The sequence below is a fragment of the Crocodylus siamensis genome, chromosome 4 (assembly GCF_052110815.1).
Source record: "Crocodylus siamensis isolate JL-2025a chromosome 4, ASM5211081v1, whole genome shotgun sequence".
Lineage (NCBI taxonomy): Eukaryota > Metazoa > Chordata > Crocodylia > Crocodylidae > Crocodylus > Crocodylus siamensis.
Window position 1 is genome coordinate 215,411,342 of NC_143398.1, and position 22,414 is coordinate 215,433,755.

The 22,414-nt window shown below is 44.5% G+C and overlaps 1 protein-coding gene across 2 annotated transcripts in view; it reads left to right on the forward strand.

Moving 5' to 3' along the window:
- ACVR1C (activin A receptor type 1C) overlaps nt 1-22,414 on the forward strand; it is an 86,597-nt gene that overhangs the window by 58,306 nt on the left and 5,877 nt on the right. The window contains exons 3-8 of one of the 2 annotated variants that reach the window (XM_090045689.1): nt 7,172-7,417; nt 10,915-11,145; nt 12,931-13,098; nt 13,980-14,136; nt 16,796-16,920; nt 18,822-18,952. In XM_090045689.1, coding sequence (XP_089901815.1) covers nt 7,172-7,417; nt 10,915-11,145; nt 12,931-13,098; nt 13,980-14,136; nt 16,796-16,920; nt 18,822-18,952 — 1,058 coding nt within the window. The remainder of the gene's footprint in view (nt 1-7,171; nt 7,418-10,914; nt 11,146-12,930; nt 13,099-13,979; nt 14,137-16,795; nt 16,921-18,821; nt 18,953-22,414) is intronic. The other variant, XM_090045690.1, reaches the window with a different exon arrangement.

Consider the following 22,414-nt stretch of genomic DNA (forward strand, 5'->3'; position numbering starts at 1 on the left):
TCTCCCTAATCAGAGCATCCTGCCAGGGCCTGGCCACACCCCCCTCAGCTCAGCACTTAGGAAGGGAAGGGAGGGCTTCTCTAGCGCTCCCCGGCTTCTAGCCTGAGCCACTGCAGGCATATCCCTGCATTTTTTCAGTCCAGAAGGGATGTCTTTATGGTTACAAACTGGTTTAGCCTATCCAGGTTAGACTAACCTGCAAAGATTGAATCAATTCAGGCTCAGGCTTTTTGAATATCTGTCGCTAGCCTGAGTGTTTCTCTTCCCCTTCTGCCCATAAACTTTATGGTAGTGAAATGGAGAGTCATGATGATAAAAGCCATGGCTCAAAATGCCTGGAGGATGAACTGCTGATGAAACAGGGAAAACAAATTACAGGGGTAATGTATGTCCCTTCATATTGGTACTTTTATTCTATGTTGGCTACAGTAAATTTAAGCATGTGTGTCCTTTCTCTTACAGAAGCAGAAAGCATGTGTATCCTTTTTCGTACAGAAGCAGAAAGAGATCTTGGAGTCATAGTGGACTCCAAGATGAACATGAGTCATCAATGTGACGAAAACATAAGGAAAGCTAACCACACTTTATCATGCATCAGCAGATGCATGACAAATAGAACCAAGGAGGTGATACTTCACCTCTGTGCGGCATTAGTTGGACCACAGTTGGTGTACTGTATCCAGTTTTGGGCGCCATACTTCAAGAAGGATGTGGATAACTTTGAGAGGGTCCGGAGGAGGGCGACTTGTATGGTTAAGGGTTTTCAGGCCAATCCCTATGAGGAGAGATGAAGGGACCTGGATCTCTTCAGCTTCCGCAAGAGAACGCTGAGAGGTGATCTTATGGCTGCCTACAAATTCATTAGGGGGGGACGCAGCAAGGAACCAGAGATGCTCTGCTCACCAGGATGCCTCTTGGGGTAACCAGGAACAATGCTCACAAACTGACTGAGAGCAGATTTAGGCTAGGTATCAGGAAAAACTTCTTCACGGTAAGGGTGGCCAAAATTTGGAATGGGCTTCCTAGGGAGGTAGTGCTCTCCCCTACCCTGGAGGTGTTTAAGGGTGGATAGGCATCTGGCTGGGGTCATCTGACTCCAGCACTCTTTCCTGTCCAGGCAGGGGGTCGGGCTCGTTGATCTGTTGAGGTCCCTTCCTACCCTAGCATCTATGAATCTATGCATCCTTCTTAGTCCCACTCCCCCTGCCATCCTCAGCAACATACAGCCACCCTGCCAACATTTTCAGCCAACCCTGGTGTCTCCTTTCTTTTCTCATTAAGCTGTCATTTTAGGAATCATTAGGACATGAAATATTGCTTTTTGCTGTCTGACACCCTTTGCTGCTGTGTACATGCATCTCCTGTAGGGCTCTTATACTTCCTTGGTTATTTAAGATGAGCAATACATTGAATTAGTCCTCACACTTTTATATCCATATTCAAGCCTTGCATTCACAATGAATTTCTTGTACACCTATTCTGACCTCCTCCTCCTCCCATCCCTGAGGTAGTGCAGTCTTTAGCTGTCACTTCTGGTTCTAAGTTTAGCTACTCTTCATGTTCAGGAAGGCTACTAGGCACTGTTGGGCAATCTTAAGTCTCCATAAATAGAATGTTTTTGGGTATCTAATTTTCTCTGTGTTAAAAAAAATCTCAGTACCTGTATCCAAATCTGTCCCATTTCTCCCCTCCACTATTTTTGCCTCCCTGGCAGTAAGTATTGCAGCAATATTGCCTGCAGGTTTGTTCACTGAACACAAATTAGCTCCTTGCCTTCTGTTGCTGTGCCTGTTCATAACAGCTTGGTTTTTGTTGTTCCTTCCCATTCTTCCCAATCCATGGTGAGGCATAGAGGTGGAGGAGCTAGGGAGGGAATGCAAAACAGCAGGCACTAGGATAGAGTCAGTGGGGATGTTTTATGGGGAAGGAGGCTATTTATAAAGAGACCTGAGAAGAAGGATGATCCAGGAAATTACGGGGTAGACTTTGTGTGTGATCTTGGGCAAGTCACTGACAGCCTGTGTCTCAGCAAAAGAGTATAAGCATATTTTTCTTTATTGCAAGCATGTTGGGAGGCATGTAGATACTACAGAGATTGGATCCATGTAAATTACTGTCATTGATTCATTGTGGCGGTTTGGGAAGGAGAGGACAGAAGTCCACAGCCTTTTCCACAGAACAGAACAGCTCTGATTGCCTTGTTTCACTCATTCCTACCTGGATTTTTCTAATGCACAAGTCTCCCTGTTTCCACGTTCAGACTTCTTCCCCACTGCTCCAATTCCTCCATCGTTTCTTTCATTACATCCAAGTCTCCCTCGTAGCCCTACTGCTTTGAAGCTCCCCCACCATCTTGTCACTCCATGTCTGGGATAGATTTGGAGAGGCTATGGCAAGGTGGCAAGAATGTAGGCACTGTGGGAAGTGCAGTTCAGGAAGCTCAGAGAAATGTGAAGTGACCAATTCATCTCAGAGATGTTTCAGCTGAATGAGACCATTTCATGACTCTGGAAAAACAGCTTGGAGAGGTGTGAATTGCTCAGTTCATCTCAGTGAGCATTCCTGTTCCTTCTTCCTAGTGCCAATGTTTGTTGATTCTGTACACTGCAGCCTGCCCATTCTCAGGTCCTTACTGAGCAGCAGGGCTTCCCAGTATGCACAGTTGGAGGTCATACCATAGGGACAGCATCTCCTCAGATACCAGCTTTTGGAGGACAGGGAGAGAAGTTGAACACATTTTAGAGCACACATCCTGCCAGATTACAGTGTGAATGCATGGGGCACAGGAGAAGTTGGTCAGACTCCTTCCCCTAATTCCTGGTTACCTGCACAGGAGAAGAGAAGGTGGGATTGGCTGGCCTTTCCAACCCATGTTCCTTCCTCATGTTTCCCTTCTTAGTGACTAACACCTTTCTCTACCATGAATCTTCATTTGCTTACTAATCTGCCACAGCCCAATTATACTCTTCCACTCTCTACATATCACCAAACCTTTCATCCTCAGGCCTTCACTGTCTCATATGAATTCTTCATCAGTGCTCTGAGTCTTTGTTTTGTACCCATGCCGGCGTGCCCCAAAGAAGTTACAACACTAAAAACGTTATGAGCACTTCATGTTAGAGGAGTAGTGTATCAGGAATACCTTTATCTTAAGCACAGTCAGCTTCACAGTTAAGGAATACATGTCATTTTCTTATCTTTCTTAATCAGTGTCACCTAATTAGTGCTTATCCCTGTTGAAATAATATCTGGTAGCATGGTGCTTAACAGCTATTCTCACATATCTCTGCAGTGTAATTTACTTTCTCAGAACCTACTTAGAGGCCTTTCTAACTTAGCAGTAGAAATTAGCTGGGCATGTTTCCCAAAAGGTTAAAAAAACCAAAACCAAACCTCAACCGAGGCATAAGCATTCTTATTTTCTCAGATTTATAGCATGGTAATGCTCAGATCTATAGTTCATGACTGCAGCTCAGGTTCAGTGAGCTTTACACGTACCCTTGAGTCGCCAAATGTTTGTGACCATGGCTGAATCGTAAACCCTGTTATTTAGGATTGCTGCATACTGACTTTTTAGTCTCTTCAGAGCATGAAGAGCATATAGTTTTCTGGAGAGCCAGACTTTTCCTTTAATGTTCTTTGTATTTTTACAGAGTGCCCTCTAGGGGGTTCCTTCTCTGGAGGCTTCTTTGGTCACAGAGGGTCCTCTGGAGCCAGCCTAAGTTTGTCTGCTAGAGTAAGGGTCTGCCAGGCTCTTTCTCACTCTGAGACCTCAGCCTTGCACATGGTTGTACATGTGATAGGGGTTTAATCCTCAGGGTTTTATTCTCTTCCCCCTAAATTGAATCAGTGAGAGAGAGAATAAAACCCTGAGAACTAAACGATTTCAGTTTATTTTTTCTGTCGTTGTCATGTTATGGTGAGGGGCCCTATTTTTTTTCAGAGCCAGAGCCTGCCCACAGCCGGGAGGGAGAGGGGTGGTGTGAGCTGCCGGCGGGCTGAGTGGCCCTTGAGCTGTTGGGGGCCCTGGTCCTGCACTCTGCAGCCAGGTGGGCGACTAGTGGGCTGGGTGCTGTCTGAGCTGGCAGGCACCTGATCCAACCCTCCCCCCCCACTGCCTACCCAGGCTTCAAGCACCTTGTATGCTATCCCCACGGGCTTCTTGCACCCCCAGCCACCCTCCTGTCACCCCCCTGTGCTGCCCCTGGGGCAAGCCAGCCTGTTCTGGGGTGGCCCCAGGTGTCCAGCTGGCTGCAGCAAACTGCTATAAGCAGGAGTGAGGGGCCCAATCTTGTTTTTGGCAGAGCCTGCCCCGCCTGCAGCCTGGGGCCGAGCTGCTGATCAGTCATGCAGCCCCTGAGCTTTAGAGGGCCCTGGTCCTTCCCTCCACGGTGGCAGCAGCCCCCAGGTCTACCTGGCTGGGCTGCTAGCAGGCCAGGCACTGCCCCAGCTTGGAGGCAGCACCTACCTAATCCAATTCTTCCCCAATCCCACCTAGGGAGCAGCTCCTGATGGGCTTCCAGTGGGTGGACTCGGGGAATATTTGGATCTAGCTGGGTTGTACCTCTGAGCTGAGGCAGCACCCAGCATGCTAGCAGCCTGCTGGGCAGCCCCAGGAGGTGCTGCCACTGCAGAGGGAAGGATTGGGGCCCCTGCAGGTCAGGGGCTGCTCAGCTCACCGGCAGCTCACCCCCTGGCTGCAGGCAGGCACCGCTGGGGGGGAAAAAAAAAAAGATTGGGTCCCTCCCTACTTCTGCCTTCATCAAGTGCCTGCGGAAGGTAGAAGTGGTGAGGGGCCTGATCCTTTTTCCACAGAGTCTGCCCACCTCTCCCATGGCTGGGGGACAAGCTGCCAGTGGGTTGAGTCCTTCCCTCTCAGGTCCTTCCCTCTTCCAGGTGGGCTGAGTACTTCCCACTGAGGTCCTTCCCTCTGCAGCACCAGTGCCCCCAGTACGGCCCAGGCAGGCAGCTGGCAGGTGAGGTGCTGCCCTAGCTCAGGATCAGGGAAAAGTTGGATTAGGCTGCGGGCTGCCTCCAAGCTGAGGCAGCACCTGGCTTGCTAGCAGCCTGCCCAGGTGGCACCAGGGGGTGCTGCCATTGCAGAGGGAATGGCTGGGGCCCCCCACAGCTCAGGGGCCACTCAGCCTGCCAGTGGCTTGTCCCCTGGCCATGGAAGAGGTGGGCAGGCTCCGCTGGAAAAAAAAAAAAAAAAAGGATCAGGCCCCTCACCACTTCTGCCTTCAGCAGGCATTTAGTTTGCAATGATGCAGTCATTTAAAACTCCCAAAAGTCTTGCACGTGTACACTGGGTTGCTGTTAAGCTACACAACGTGACATTTTTGTCATACGTACATGTTAAGGGTGTCACATGTATGAGTGCCCTCAGTGTCTCACTTTACCTGACTCTCCATGACCCATCCAGTTCTGCTCTGAGAGAGGGGCTTTATCTCTCTTTATGGAGACCGAGGACAACCCAAAGTCCAAATAGCACAGTAGACAGACTCTCTGCTCCCTCCAAAGGGTCAAGTGATTCTTCTGTCCCTGGTCCAGCCCATACAGCCCGTAAAGATATTTTGCTGTTCCCTATTCAGTATTTCCAAATTCTCAGTCCCAAAACTCCACAGCTGCTCAGTTGTCTTCGTCTCCAAACTCTTTCCCAGAGTTTCCTAGGACCTTGCTTGTTCAGCCTGCTCTCCCATGGTTACATTTATCTCAGTCTCCTCTGGCCATCTCACCTTTGTCAATGTCACCAGAGATATGTCACCATAGTTGAGACTGTTGTTGCTAAAGGTTCATCTGGTCTTGCCCTGCACATAGCCAGATATCATGCTTCACTATTTCTTTAACTTATTCCTTTCCCATACACCAGCTATATGGGGAAATTAAGGCATGCAACATTATGAGAACATAAACACAATTAACATAGAAATATTACAATAAAACCCACAGTCTATCACAGTCTGTCCCCAAAAGAAAGGGGTTTCCTCAGTGTTTAGTGATAGCGTTGAGGTCAAATGAATCACCATGAGAATCTTAGCTGATGTTCCAATCAGAAGAGCCAGAGGGGTTGCATCTGGAAACCACTCTGTCAAAAAATACCAGATTTGGACCTTTAACTGTCTCTTTGACCCTAAGGCAGTGGTTCTCAACTGGGGAGCTGTGGCATGATGTCTTGAGAATCTGCGGGATGTGCCTCTATGCTTGCACTGCTGCTGTGGGGAAAAGCTGGCTGGCACATCTTGACTTTCAGAAGGCGTATCAGAGCCGAACCAGGAAGAGCTGTAGAAGTGGCACATCTGCCTGCAGGCAGGCACACCTTTCTGCTAAAGCTGGTTTTCAGTTTGGCTCCAATATGCCCCCTGAAAACTAATCTGTGAGGTGCAGTTTAACCTTGTGGTGGCGGTGGCAACCATGACAGCACTGCTGCCTCCATTCTCCTGGGTCTTGTGCATCCTTTTGCCTACTTCCCATCCCCTCAGTACTCCTCAGGTGCTTTGGGTGCGTCCTGGTACCTCATTTCTGCCAGCCAGGCATACCTGGACTCTTTGTTAGAGGCCCAGGGCTGGCGTTCAGGGCAGATTGCCCTAGGAAGCTAAGAGAAGAACTTGCTCCAGTGGTTCCTGATCCTCACAAATGACCTTGAGCCATGGGTAGGGAGTTCACTGCTGCACAAGGATCAAATGCATGCTGAACCAGGCAGAGCTAGGGGAGGCTCCCTGTCAGTGTCCTGAAGGGGTGATTAGAATATAAGTACACAATCAAATAACATATTAATTAATATCAGAATTATAATGTTTATACTATAATATTCATATGTTTATGTTAGGTTTTTAAATGGGGCACTGCTAAATTCTGAAAAGTTCGAGAGTTTGTTGAGTCCAAAAAAGGTTGAGAGCCTCTGCCATAAAGAACAGTGAATTTCAAATGTGCAGATTTTAGAGCACTCTCAGTAGTTGTTGTTTTTTAAACAGAACGTGACTCTCAACCTTAGGTGTAGCAGAGCTGGTGTTCTGCTGCGCTGAGGAAGCTGGGGAAAGACTCCTGTTGACTCCCATTTGGGATCACGCCTTAAAATTACAACTGAAAGTAACTTTATAACATGGGATACTGACTTAAAATCTCTCTCCTTCCCTCCCTTCTCTCTCTCCCTCCCTTCTCTCTCATATTAAAGCTTCAGAATCCTCAAGCAGACCAAACCTAGGACCTCTGATGCTGGCCATGATAGTTGCTATCCCAGTTTGTATCTTGTCTCTAGCTGTAATGCTGACTATATGTATACGTCAAGGTCGCTACTGTGCATACAGAAAGAAAAAGCGACAAAATATTGAAGAGCCCCTATCTGAATGTAACCTTGTAAACTCTGGAAAAACTCTTAAAGATCTTATTTATGATATGACAACATCTGGGTCTGGATCTGGTATGTATGCAATGCTAAACAGAATAAAATATATATCTTTGTTAGTAAATGGATAAAAGAACAAAATCACAACACTATCCATTCCATTTTCTCCATCCCGTATAGACAAAAATATGCTGTTAAAAGTTTTCTGCTGATAAGTACAACAGTTTGTTTTTTGTACAAGTATTTTCACCACTTAGAATGGTAAGTACTAGTAGAATCTATCTACTAGTGGTAAAGAGGCATATATTCCATTATGCCCACAGTACAACTGCATGAAATGTATTGCCCAGTGAATATAACAGTAGGTCAGCATATCACTGTTAATTATTAATAAAACAGGGTCATAATGGCTAAGTGCAGACATTTGGAGAGGTTAAATTGGGTTCTAAATGGCCACCCAATTTAAACTTAGCTTGTCCTGTTGCTGACCTTATACTTACAGACCCGTCTTAGTGATGGCAGTCAGTCTAGACCTGTAACTGTACAGAAGTTCCAGGCATGAAAATCAGTCTAAAAATTGCAGAAACTGGTTTAAGATAAACCTGGATCTGTGTACTGTCAAACTGACTCAATTTAGGTCAGACCGTTGCATGGAACTTCCCTGCGCAGCACCAGGGCTAGGAAAACCCAGCCACTGCTGCAGTCCCAGGGCTGTTCTTTTCACAACCCCCCTGCAGGTCATGTCTGCCTCCCCACCCCACTTGTGGGTTATGCCTGTCCGCCCCACCCCTCATGGGTCATGCCTGCCCCCTTGCCCCTTGTGGATTATGTTTGCCCCCCCACACACACTAGCAAGTCACTTCTGCCCCCCACCCCTCATGGGTCACGCCTCTCCCCACATCCCCCAGTTAGCCCTCCCATCCTGACTTATCTTATATCAGGCAACCATTTTGAATCGATTTAACTTCCCCCTAATGCCTCCAAATGTCTGTACTTAGCCCTTAAGAGATGGCCAAACGTTTTTGTTGGAACAGTTTTCTTTCAAAATCAAAATATTTTAGAGGAACTTTCAATGTTAATGAAGTTTATCAAATACAAAAAGTTAAAATGTTTAATTTTTGACACTTTCAAAACATTTAGACTTTCTATAGTAACGTTCTAATCTTAGCATATTAAAATGATAGAGTAAATGAAAAATGTTGTAATGAATATGTAATGTTTCAATATAAAGTCTGAATAAAAAAGTCAAAATGACATTCTCAAAATAATGAGGGTTGTTATCACCTGTGAAATGCAGAGATTAGTGAGCATCAGGTAAGTTATAATGGACCATGACATCATTGTCTATGCTAAATTGTCCGTTCCTTAATATAGTGTTTAACATAGATGGTTGTCCATAACTTCTGCATTTCACAGGTGATAATAACCTTCCAGAATAATCTTGTTCCTCCTTTATTAGATATATACTTTATATCTTCTGCCCATTGGCTACTTGATAATTTCTCATATCTTTTTTGGGGGGTTTTTTTTGGTTTATGTATGGAGTTTTACACAACCTTTTGTTCCATCTGCTATTCAGCTCTGCTCTGTCTGCTTCTCTCCCAGAAGCCTGAGACAGTATACTGTGCTACCTGAAAGCTTGCTTATGTCTACCTCAGCCATGCAGTTGATGCAATAAAAGATATCACCCCCCAAATTCTTGCCTCTCTTGTAGTTAAGGCTGCCCTGTAGAGTTGAATTCTGTCCCTGCCTCTGCCACTAGGTTCCTGTGTAGTTCTAGGCAAATTACATAGGCCACATTTTTCACAGGTGGTCACTAATTGTGTTTTATTCATTTTTCTGCGTGGCCACCTTGAGATCCTGGGCTTGCTCCATTTGGCTGTATTGTGAATTCAGGCACATACCTGATTATTCAGGCAGGGGAATCAGAGGTGGCCAGATGTGATGCTAGTTAAATCGTTCCATTGAGTTCCATTAACTAGAGAAGCCAGGAAATTCCAGCGGGGCCAGCTGGCCCCAACAGACTTTTGATTTTGCAGGGTTTGCTCTTTTTTAAGTGCACCTGGGATTGAAGTCAGTGGGGGCTTTGCTTTGAGCACTGTATAAAGTGCTATAATTTGCTAAGTTCCCTGAAAATACTGGCTTATCTGGTAGTCTAGTGATGAGCATCACAGAAAAGTCCATAAAGAAATAAATAATTCTGTTTTTAGAGAATGGTTAGAACAGTGTGCAGTAAAGGTCTGGAGCTCCCCTGTTGTACAATGGAAAAAGAACAAATACCGAACAGCTGCTCATTACATGAGTGGCATCTCTCTTGTGCACTGAGTGGTGCAGAAAGCTGTGGAAAATGAGTTTGTGATCATGTAGTTAAAGACCAGAAAAACCCTGGGAGCAAATTAAATTTACACAGGCAATCTTAATTTTATTATTTCTAACATTTGAGGGCTCTCTTTAACGTGTTTAATTCCCTCCCTCCCTCCTCCCTTCCAGGGGGGTGTTTTAAATTTTTTTTTTAAAGTAGAAGGGATATTGATTGTACTTATTCCAATATTTCTCAGTACCCAATACCTTCATGAAAAGGAAATAAGTTGAAACTATTTCATTAGAAAACTGAAGGTTCAGTTGACCTCTAAATATGATTTCTTCTTCCTTTGCGAGCAGAGCCTTTTACTCCCAGAGCCTTAGTCTAACCTTTGAGCCAAATGATTTAGTTCAGTGCTGCTGCAGTTTGTGAACTTCTGGATAGATTGGAGCAAGACTTACTTATGCTTATACCTGTCTGCCCTCACTGTAATAGAAGTAAAAAAATCATAAGTAATAGTGACAATGTGAATATGTTTCGGGGATATTTTATAATGTAGACATATTTCATTCTTTGTGTAATGAAACATTTTTGTTCATCTCAGAATTACTGTAGCTTATTGTGGATTTTTCACATCAGTCTTTGCTTAAGAAATCTCTTTTGTGTGCTGGAACAATTTCTCATGTAAAACTTCCCGTGCAGCTCAGCCTTTTTCCACCTTAATACTCTTTTGTAGATGTGTCAGGTTTAAGTTTCTTGAGCTACATTGTATTTTCTTGGTTAAGCTTATTTCATGAGCCAGCTTTCTATTACCCTGTTAACAGAACCAATTAAACAAGATATACACCCTGTTTCAGACGTTTGCTCGTTAGCCTTGGTTTGGTAATGAGTTCTGTGTTGTTGTAAGGCAGTGTCCCCAAGAATCTGGCTACAGTATGGGTAACACTGGGGCAAAGCCTAGGACAGTTGCCCAAATCGGTTCCTTCCCTCGCTTTCACTCAGTTACGCCATTGAATATGGGGGCTTTTAAAAATTAAATGTAATGATATTTTGTTCTGCTGTAATGTTTACAGTTCAGAGTAGTGCCTTAATCTGTCAAATAGAATTGAAAGAATAGTCTCAGAAAATTGTGCGCGTGTCTGTGGGCATGGTGGTGAGTTTTTGTTTTTGGTCATAAGACCATGTAATCACAACAATTTATTTTTAATCTGACTAAATAACTTCTAGTACATTTCTTTTTAAACAAAGCATCCTTATTCTTCTTTATTAGGTTTACCTCTGCTAGTGCAAAGAACAATTGCAAGGACTATTGTTCTTCAGGAAATAGTAGGAAAAGGTCGATTTGGTGAAGTCTGGCGTGGAAAATGGTGCGGGGAAGATGTTGCTGTAAAAATCTTCTCTTCAAGGGATGAAAGGTCTTGGTTTCGTGAGGCGGAAATCTATCAAACAATTATGCTGAGACACGAAAATATCCTGGGTTTTATTGCTGCTGATAACAAGGGTATATAATCTTTCCAGACATCTTTTGACAATTAAAGTTGGCTGAAAAAACCCCATCTGTCTACTGGGAAGTTCTCAGCCTTCAAGGTTCTGTTTGACTCGCAGCTGGAACAAAACTTTGAACCTTGGGATTTCTTGTGGAAGGGAGTATTCATTTTTAGGAACATACCAGTGCTGCCCCTTCCAACTGTCCCATGTCTCCATGTCCTCCAGCACTGCTTTTGGAGGGAAGGAAGCTTCCAGGCATATTGGAGGAGGGGTGGCGTTAGGGAAAACCCTGTCTTGATAATGACAGGGGAAGGACAGGCTGGGAATCTGAACAGCCTGCTGGGCTGGGTTCTGGGGAGTTTGGGAGCTGAAAGAAACCAAACTTCTGTTAAGCTGGCTCTGGAAGAGCTGGGGAGTGGCTGTCCTGGGAGCCCCAGTTCAGGACTGCCTGCTGGTTCTGCTGCTGGGGACCCAGGAGTCCCACCTCTGGGGCAGCTCACTTACTGGGCTCCAGAGGAACCCGGGTGGTTGCAGAGCTGTTGAAGAAAGGTTTTTGTTTAACCTCAACAAAACATCATTTATGCAAAGAAGAATGTTCTATTATAAATTTTCTAACTAGTTCTGTTCAGTATTTTTCCTGTCACGTGGCAGCCCAAGGAACTTGATTTTTTTCTCCCGTTTTGTGAAAGCACAGAGATGTGAGTGCAACAGTTTGAAGGAATAATTAGTAAAGTTCAAGTCGATAATGGTCACTTTGACTGTGATATCAAATTCCTTTGCTGAGGTTCTGCCGTGACCTGCAGGGCAAGGAAACGTCTTTTGCATGAAGCCATGGAGCTCCTCACAGGTGTAGGGGTCTGCCGGTATGCCACCCAGAGCATAGGCCTTGGTGTCTTGTGTCAAGACTAGGGTGGCGACCGAGGTACCTCAAGAATAGAGGACAGTTGCGTTTGACTGAGCAGTGAAAAATAGAGGACATAAAGTCATCCAGTATCGTATCAATAGAGGACAGAGGACCAAAAAACTGGACTCTCCTCTATAAAACCGGACAAATGGTAACCCTAGTTAAGGCTTACATGAGTCTTGTCAGTATTAGGCAGTTTGTCGATCTGAAGATATCTGGTAAAATAATACTGAAAGGCTTTTTCCTGTTCCTAACGTGATAATCAATCTGCATGACGGTTTTATACTCCCCAGAGCTAATGCTATTGCATTAGATCAATTTCCATATGTAATTTCATACCAAGAAAAATGGCATGGGAATGTTTGAAATCCAGGATTTCCATACTTGGAACTTTTTAGGTTCTGTTTAGACCTAGGTCTGGTTTTCCACCTGTCAAAGACTGTAGGATTTGATCATGATCTTGCAGAAGCTGCAGAACAATGAAGCTCCACTTCCTGTGCTGCTTTGGTTATTGGTACTGACATCAACTCCTATGAGGAAAACAGAGCACAGCTCATTCTTTTATATGAAATTCTTTTTCAAAATTGTTCCCATTGTTCCCTGTTTGGTTGGTGAGTGCTGAAAAAGTTTGAAATACTGGCTATGAATATATTAGTATTGTGATTATTTTTATCTTGTGTAGCTTTCCAGATGCATAACACAAGATAGCCTTCTTTAGCTGATATGGTGGTCCACTTAAAACGGCATTCAAAATATCCCTGTGGTAGGGAGCAAAATGTATATAGTTAAACTGGTATTTAAAATATTCACTTCACCTTGACATGACTGAATCTCTTGCTAATTTTTTAAACTAATTTATACATAAAGTTCAGTAACATTTTTTTCTTTTGGTAGATAATGGAACTTGGACTCAGCTCTGGCTTGTGTCTGAATATCACGACCAAGGCTCCTTGTTTGATTATTTAAACAGAAATACTGTGACAATAGATGGGATGATTAAATTGGCACTTTCAATAGCCAGTGGCCTAGCACATCTTCACATGGAAATAGTTGGTACACAAGGTATTTATTTCTCTATAATATATTCTTTAAAAAAAGATGAGAGGAAAATGTGGGTGATATTTCCATAAATGTTTATTAGCTACAAGATACACTAACACTTTCTTTGATAAAGAGCTTGATTCATTAGTACTTATTTTAAAGTGATACTTAAAACATTATTCAATTTGTCTCCCAATGCTCGTATAAATGGAAAGAAAAGCACATAACATTCTCAGCTGAGCTTATGATGCAGTCAACTGCCAAACCATCCAGTTATTACTATTCTTGAGTACAGTTCTATAGTACATTGAAAATAAATCAGGAGTAACATAAAACAAATATAACTTAATATCAAACAATACAAGTATTGAATTGATTGTGTTAATTATCATTTTAATTACGTTTTCAATGAAAGGTTTATTTAGCTGAAGCTGCCACGTCTCCAGTCTGATGAATAGGAGTGCCACAGGAGAATGCTGTAAAATTTAGGTCAAGCTTGCTTTAGTGTGCCTGAAGTGTTTGAATATGCTCAGTGGAGTCTATCAGTCTACTGTTGACTAGTGTTAGTACTTAACTATTCAAACACTAGGATACCAGTGAAATATACTGGGTTATTGCATGCCTGAATAGAGTAGTAGTGTGGATTATGGGAAACATTGTGGTCCTGGAATAGGATTTAAGAGTAAAAGGAATGTCTGGATGAAAGAAGTTTTTATTGTGTGTCTGTGGTGAGTAATGGCAGACAGAATCTAATTTGTGCTAAACTTAGAAGGAAAATGGCAACAGGCTGTTTTATTTTAGGAGGGGGTGTTATTTTTTATTTTTTTTTATTTTTTCCATATTAACATTCATTATAATGGTTGGATGTTTTCTTCTGTTGTTGTTTTTGGTGCTGTTATCAGGCAAACCAGCTATTGCACACAGAGATATGAAATCCAAAAACATTTTGGTGAAAAAAAATGAAACCTGTGCCATTGCAGACTTGGGGCTGGCTGTTAAGCATGATTCTGTATTGAACACAATTGACATACCTCTGAATCCTAGAGTGGGAACAAAGAGGTAAGAGCTTTGATGCATTTGATAAAGAAAGGTATTAGGGAGAATCACCAGAGGGAGTTCAGGCTTTTCTACTTCTGTGCAGTTTTCAAGCACTGTATGAAGTAGGGGCACTCCTTTTCTTCCACTCTCAGGCTTTCCTTTCAAGCTCTGCTTGGACTCTTTTGACAGGGCAGATCCAGATCCTAAATCTGGGCATTGTATGAGGGAATTGTTCAGGAGGATGAAAGGCCAGGGCTCTTTCAAATTCAGTATGGCAATAGAGGGCAAAGGTAGCCATGAAAGGAGATTGTCTCAAACCTTCCCTTGGCCATAAAATTGTATGGGATGTCTCTGAATTTAAAGAGAGAGCAACCATGTAATAGACAGTGATCCTGCTCATACATTCAGATGTTAGATAACAAGTTGGCTTCTTTTGGTTTGCCTATGTATCCATTGATGTTAAATATCTAGATGTTAATAAAATCCCTAAGCGTGGCTCTAGGTCCTAGTGCTGTCTAGAACAGTGATTCTCATCTGGGGTGCCACGGTAAACCTGTTGCACGATAAAACCAGACATTTCAAATAGGAATTGACACTGAATCTAAAAAGTTCAAGAACCACTGGCCTAGAGTGACAGCAGCCAGCTGCTGACATTCTTTGAAAAGAATTTGGGAATTCCTTCCCGACCTTGACTGCATGCTGAGCTGCTGCCTTTCTTCCTCACTCAGTCTTTACTGAGATCAGGATACATTTTACTTCTGTTTCAGTTTCAGTAGTACTTTTGGCCCACTAATGTCATTAAATACAATCCAGTTTGTCTTGTAGGGGAAACTTTATTAGTAAATAAAACCTCAAGATCAAATATAAATGGAGATGGAATGAAACTCTTCAGCTGAAGTAGCTATCTGGGCCCTGCATTTGTTTGGTTATTAAGCAAAACCAAAAAATTTTAATCATAGGAAGTCTTTTGTTTGACTTAATCTTGCAGGTTAAAAGCTGTGTCTCTTCAGTCTCTGTTTTCTTGGGTCACCGCATTCAAAAAGATGTATACAAGTGACAGTTGAACTCTCTGCTTGTTTCAAGCAGGTCTTTTCACTTCATAGGTTAAGGTGCTTGCTTTCCTTTACCAAAAGGATCTTAGAATTTGAACAAGTAGGGAAAAATTCCCCGTTCCCTTTTCTGATTCCAAAAGGAGTCCCGTTTTTCATACCTCTTTGCAAACCAGATTAAGGAAGCTTCATACTTTATACTAGCCTTTACACATATTGCTCCACAAGTCTTGGCCTTTCATACTCCTTAACAATGCCCTCATACGTTGAGAAATGAACCTGCCTCCATTACTTAAGCCAGCCTTTAAAAGCAGTTTATCCTTAGCTTTTCAGTGCAAGGTTTTTAAGAGAGAAAATTTAAAAAAATCAAAATTATTACAATATTAATCAAAAGTTTAGCAAGCTTAATTACTCTGAAGGAGGAGCAGGGGAAGCAGTATATTATATAACTGTGGTGTTGGCACACACAAATATTGGTCACACAAAACATTTAGCCTTTAGATGAACATCTTGAATAAATAACCCAAGCTAAACTTTATTTACAGAAAAATATATATAGGGTATCCCGGCCCATTATTAAAGGTTGGATCAAAGAGCATGGTTCAACTCAAATGGTGATTCTTGAATCTTTCATCAAACAAACTTCTTAGATTGGTGCAATGTATAGTCAGATGTGGTGAAAATGGCCCTTTTTAGGACTTTTCAGAATCTAAGTAATAATATGTTTGAATGCAGATGAAATAAATGAGGGCATGGGCACATGAAACGCAAGCAAATTACAGGAAGGTAAAGGAGGGTAGGGTTTCACAGCCTGTCAGCTGCTCTGTACTTACTGCATATGTGCACACTTGCCTTGGAGTAGATGAAACCTAACCTGCCCTAGTTTGCCCTCTGGTGAAAAAAGACCAGGAGCATATATACAGACAGCTTTTCTGGAACAGCTGACATGCTGTGGGTCCTCCCACCCTTAGTAACTTTGTGTGCTCGTGTCCTAAATGGAGATAGAAATCAATGGTCAAGGCCAGTGGTGCCCAAACTTCTCACCTTGTGGGCCAGATGAATGGCACAAGGCTGATCTGTGGGCCAGCTCCCACGGGTGGGGTTATTCTGCAGGCTGGATCCAATGTAGGGGCAGAGCAGCAGGGCAGTTCATATGTGTTACTGAGCACTCAAGCTTGGCCCTGTACACCAGATATGTCTGCAGTGACCCCATGCACTGGCTAGATGTATTTGCGACTTGATCCCACATGCTGACCTGATTCCATGTGTTGGATCCAGCTGCAGAGTGACCCCAACATGCCAGTAAAAAATTTGGCCCATGGGGTCATGTCATCCAGCCTGTAGGGTTCTCCACAAGTCTGTAAATTTGGCAGCAGGAGTGGTGGCTGAGTTAATTGTTCCCTCACCACCGAATTTCTGGACCTGTGGGGAGCCCCACAGACTGGAGTCTTGTGGGCCATGGCAGTTGAGCACTACTAATCAAGTTCAGTAAAAGTGATGGCAAGTAATTAAGGCACTCCAACATATTGTTTCCGAATACCCCCATGCCAGATACTAGGATCTTAGTAATAACTTGTCAACTGACATACTTGGTATATGTATTTGTATATGTATCTTTATTTTTTTTAAAGGTACATGGCTCCTGAAATACTTGATGATGTAATGAACATAAATATCTTTGAATCTTTCAAGCATGCAGACATATATTCTCTTGGTCTAGTGTACTGGGAGATATCACGAAGATGCTCAATTGGAGGTAAAATTTCTGGTCTCTTCCCCTCCCCTCTCCCCCCCTTCCCCAACTCAGATTTGATTAAAAAAAAAAGAATTTAAAGGAACATGCTGTTTCAGTATATGTGCTTTTTCTTTTTTCCGCTCTGAATTATGAAGATTGGATATGGAAGCAGGAGTGCTGCATGACTTGCAGTGATTTCCTCAAAAGGAAATGCGGATGTGCCCTGTGCCTCCTTGAGCTCCCAGGGCAGCCACCTCAGTTGGGACAGCAGGAGTTGACATAACTTCGTGCATCAGTCCCGCAGATGTAGATCTATCCTGCTACAGAACTGCTACTTGCACTAAAGCCAAGACTAATACATCCAGCACTGAAGCCAGGTGTTAGGAGAGGCCACCTGAACACAAGGGCAAAGATCAGTGTGTTTCTACTAGGCAAAGCTATTAAGGCCTCTAGGAAGAAAACCACTAATTCTTCAACAGCATGTAAGGCTAGTGATACCAACATGGCACAGAGGAAAAATTTCTTTACTCTGTGGCCCTATTCTGCTTGCTGGGATCTGCCTTTACACTGTTCTAAGATCCGATCTGCATCCAGTTCTAGAAAGTAGGAGACTGCACTGGCATTGTTGGCCAGAGCAATAGTAAAGTCCTGCCATGTGCCCTAACAACCTTTTGTCTTTGTCACGCAGCAAACCTGTGTCATCAGTGCTGGCACCAGATGACTTACAAGAATAGCACAGGCTCTAGAAAGAGACATCTGTAATGCAAAAAGACTCATTAATTGTCAACATACCACCTGCTTTGGGCCCAGCTGTACAGTCATTCTCCCCAGGCAACACAGAGAAACCTGTTTTATCACATTAAGTAGTTTTCACTTCCCCTGATTATCAGACTAGGAAGAAACTAGAACATCTGCCTGTTCAATAACATGTCCCACTTAGTTGTGCATCAGGAAATTTGATGGGACTTTCAGGAGCCAAAGTTAGCCAGTCCAAGAAGCCTAACCTTTGGTCTGCCTTAGAATTGAAAACTTGGAAGTTAGAAATCATTGCCCACAGTTACTTTATCCTGCTTTATTCTTTTCTTCCTTGCCTTTCCAATTTATCTTCTGGGAGCCCTCCCATGACAGCCTGTTGCAGAAAGAAATGGCCTTGTTGCTTCATCTAGGAACCTTAGAAAAGGGGCAAACAATACAAAGGAAGAGGCTTCTTTTGGCATTTCCTTGTATCAAAGAAGAGAGGAGGTCTCTGTACATATCATTAGAGTGTGGGAAAGAAATAAGATGGCGACCATAACACAGGAAGATTTGAATGGGCTGTGGGGTTGTGCAAGTTCACTTCTTGGCCTCTTGAAGGCTAAGATCAAGTTTGTTATCTGTATTTTTTCAAAATTATACAGTGTTTTGACTAGACCTATATGAATAATTGATTTCTTTGGTGCAGCTGCCAAACAAAAAGCCAACAAAACCCAGAAAATTGGTTCAGATGAAACTGAACTTGAAATTTTTGTTTTTTCTGCAAATAGTTTCAGGGCACTGAAACCATGTTTTTGGTAGCTGTACTAATAGCAGAACATTGTAGCAGAGCTTCAGGTTGAAGAGGTTTTTTAAATATTTAAATAAGTTCTAGTTCAAGAAGCTTTTACTATAACAATTTTAGCCAAATTTAGTGTCAATAGAACATAATTTGCTGCAAGTCCATTTACAATATCCAGTGCTGTGACTATTTGATTGTATATTGATTTGTACACTAAAAAGTAATAATAGCAGTAGACACTATCTGGAGTAACAAGTATTGATGAATACATTCACAGTTACATATTAGAAAGAGTTCTTTTGTCAGTGAGAAGCATAATCAAAGTTATTTTGGAGCATCTGCTTTTGTTTCACCTATGCACTTCAGCTGCACCACATTTCTCTTTCAGGACTTGTTGAGGAGTACCAGTTGCCTTTTTATGATGTTGTGCCTTCTGATCCTTCAGTAGAAGACATGAGAAGGGCAGTTTGTGAACAAAAACTTAGGCCAAATATTCCAAACCAGTGGCAAAGTTGTGAGGTAAAAGGGATTTTTTTAAAGTATATTGAGTTATACTTGATGAGGTGGGGATTTTCAAACCCACTGAAGGGCTAGGGACAGAAGGTACACATAAACTGGTTTAAGTGATCAGAAACTGGTCTAAACCTGTAACAGAACAGAAGTTCAGTGCACATAAACCAGTTTCAAAATGGCTGAAATTAGTTTAAGATGAACCTAATTTAATGTAATATCAGACTTAACTGATTTGGGTTAAACCAGTTTATGGAACTTGTGTCCCAGACCTTCCTTGTTTAAGTTAAATCAGAGTCCCCCAGTATCCCAGCATGCTTTTCAGTCTGGGGCTGGGCTGTCCTGTCTGCTTCAGAGAGCAGGGTTGGCTCTGCCCTTCTGCTCTCTAGCTGGAGCAGGGGCAGGAGCATGGCCCTAACTGGCATGTTGTGGGTTTATTCCCCCTTCTCTCCCCTTTCCCCCCGAGGAGCCACAGCTGGGGTCTACCTGGCTGGACTGGAGCAGCCCCAGTCAGGGTCTCCCCTGACTTTGACACTCCAGTGGTAGGGTCAGGGGGCGTGGCCAGAGCAGGATGGTATGACCCTGCCATGTGCCCACCTTGCTTGGGGCTGGGGGGGCTGAGCTGGGCCAGCCCACAGGCACTGCTAAGCGTGGGCATGGAGGGGCCAGCCTGGGCTGGGCTGCAGGAAAAGGGCCCTTTTCAGCTGGCTGTGGCTCAGGCTGGAGCTGCAGGAGCTAGGCACCTGGATTGTTCCTGGCTCCTTGTACCCAGGCTTGGCTGGGCTGGGCTGTCGTGGAGCCACAGCTGGCTGGGAATGGCCCTGCTCCCGTGGCACATCCTGAGCCAGCCCTGCTATCTGTCTGCCTTCCCCGGGGCTGAGTGGGATCAATTGCCTCATGAGTGACAGATTCTTTGTAGGCACTGCATCTCCATGACAGCTCAGGAGCTGGGTGCAGGGAGCTGGGTGCAGTCTGGGCACACAGCTCCTGTGGCCCCAACCCAAGCCGCAGCTGTCTGGGAAGGACCTTGCCTTTGCGGCCCAGCCCAGCTTGGCAACCTCCACACCTGCCCTCAGCAGTGCCCTTGGGCTGGCCTGGCTTAACCTCCTAGCCCCAGCCCCAAGCGAGGCAGGTGGATGACAGGGGCCATACCAGCTGGCTCTGGCTGCACCCCCTGCCGTACAAGTGGCCAGCGGCATGGAAAGCCAGGCAGACTCCATTTGCGGGGTCCCCATACCTACGAGGCAGAGGGGAGACAGGGGAGTTTAATCCCTCCTCACCTTCCCTTTGCTGAGGCACTGTCGTGGCTGGTGTCTGGCTATGTCCCAGGCTTGGGGTTTTTGAATGTCTGTACTTAGCTAAGGGAGTTAGGTGCCCAGCTTCCGCTGAATTTGAAAATGATTTAGAAACCTAACTTTCTTAGGGTATGAATAGGCAGTTTCACCACATGAAATCTTGTGCTTCAACTCCATGAAACCTAGCGATTTCACCACAAGCAGTTATCTCTTTAAAAACAATTTTCCTGTTTCCTAGTGCCATGTGTGACACCTGTTCAATATCTCACAGTCAGAGGGAGGGAGGGAGGGAGAACAGTGGCTCCCTGATGGCCCACCCAGTTTCGGGGAGCCCTGTGGGGATCTTGTTGCCATGGTCATTTCAGCAACCCTGGGGCACTCTGGGACTGCACAAGTGGCAGTTCCAATGTCCCCCCACCTTTTGAACAGTCTCAAGGACTCTCTAGAGCTGTTCAGAAGCTGGAGATGAGGAGAGCAGTTAGATTGCTGCCAATGGTTTCTTGACAGCTTTCCCCCTTGCTGGGAACAGCCATGGAGCAGCCCCCTATTGCCTCCTGGCTGGACAGCTTGGCTCTGAGGTGTCCATACAGCTGTCTGGCCAGGGGCTTGTGTGCTCCTTCTCAACATTTTCCCAACACTATGAGTTTCCCAGAAATTCTTAGTACTGTACCTGAAAGCCTGCCCGTGGTCTTAGATACCTTTATTTTTGGGGGGGAATACAGAAAAAGTTGTCCATTAGGATTGAATATGAAACTAATTTCTTTCTTTAACAAGCCCAAAATGAAAATCTCTAGGGCTTGGAATAAATGTTACATTTGTCCCAGAACAAGTTGTGCATTTGTCCCAGGACAGAAATGTTCCAGGATTGGCATGTACACAAGAGGGTTTAGTGAGTGGCTGAATGCACTTCCATATTTCTGCTATTGACTGATTAGTGCAATTCTGGGATAACTGTTCTAGGACACACTTAGAGATGTCCCAAGATGAACTGTTAGCACTTCTTATCCTGTCAGCCTTTCCAGGGTTTGTCCAGGAACAATGGATGTGGATGTTTGAACAATTGCACTTTGTCCCAGGATGAAGTGCTTTATCTTTAAAAAAAGCCCGCTGGGGGATGGGGGCTACCACCACTGCTGGCCCACTGAGCAACCCTTGTAAAGCCAGCAGGCCAAGGCACTTAAGGGAGCCCACGCCTGCCCCAGCCCTGGTACAATCTGTGGGCAAGGCAAGAACCCCCAAGAGGACACTTGCCTGCCTGCACACAAATGCCAGGAGCTTGGGGAATAAGCAGGAGGAGCTTATCCTCCTGCCCACTGCAAATAATTATGACATCATAGGGATAATGGAGACCTGGTGAGACTCCACCCATGACTGGAGGGATTGTGTAGATAAAATGGGAGGGGGTGTAGCTCTCTACGTTAAGGAACGCTATGTGTCCCTACAAGCTGATATTGGTGACCAGGGTGGATGACTGGAGACCCTCTGGGTTAAAATCCGTGGGGAACATGGCACAGGGAACATGGTGGTAGGAGTCTACTACAGACCTCCCACCCAAAGTCAAGAGCTTGACCAGGTGTTTGCCCGGGAACTGGCTGAGGCCGCATGCTCCAGAACCATGGTTGTCATGGGTGACTTCAATTACTTGAACATCTCATGGGAGGATCACTCAGCAAAATCTGAGCGGTCACAAAGCTTCCTCTCATGCATGGATGACCTCTACCTGACTCAAGAAGTCTATGGGCCAATGAGAGGTAAAGCGCTGCTTGACTTGGTACTGGCTACTGGGGATGACCTAATCAGTGACCTAGTGATTGATGGGAAGCTGGGTGACAGCGACCATGAGCTGATCACCTTCACCATCTGCCATAAAGCTGGCAAGTCAGTCAGCAACACGGAGGTCCTTGACTTCAGGAAAGCTGACTTTGACAAGCTTAGGAGGCTTCTCAGTGAGGCCCTAAGGGACCACGACCCCAGGGAGAGGGGAGTTCAAGAAGAGTGGTCGCTTCTCAAGGGAGTGAGCCTCAATGCACAAGCTAATTCGATTCCATCTCGGAGAAAAGGCAGCAAGAAGGCACAGCAGCCCCCCTGGCTCTCCAGGGATCTAGCAGACCTCCTGAGGCTAAAAAGAAAGGCCTGCAAAGGATGGTGGATGGGATTCACCTCCAAGGAGGATTAT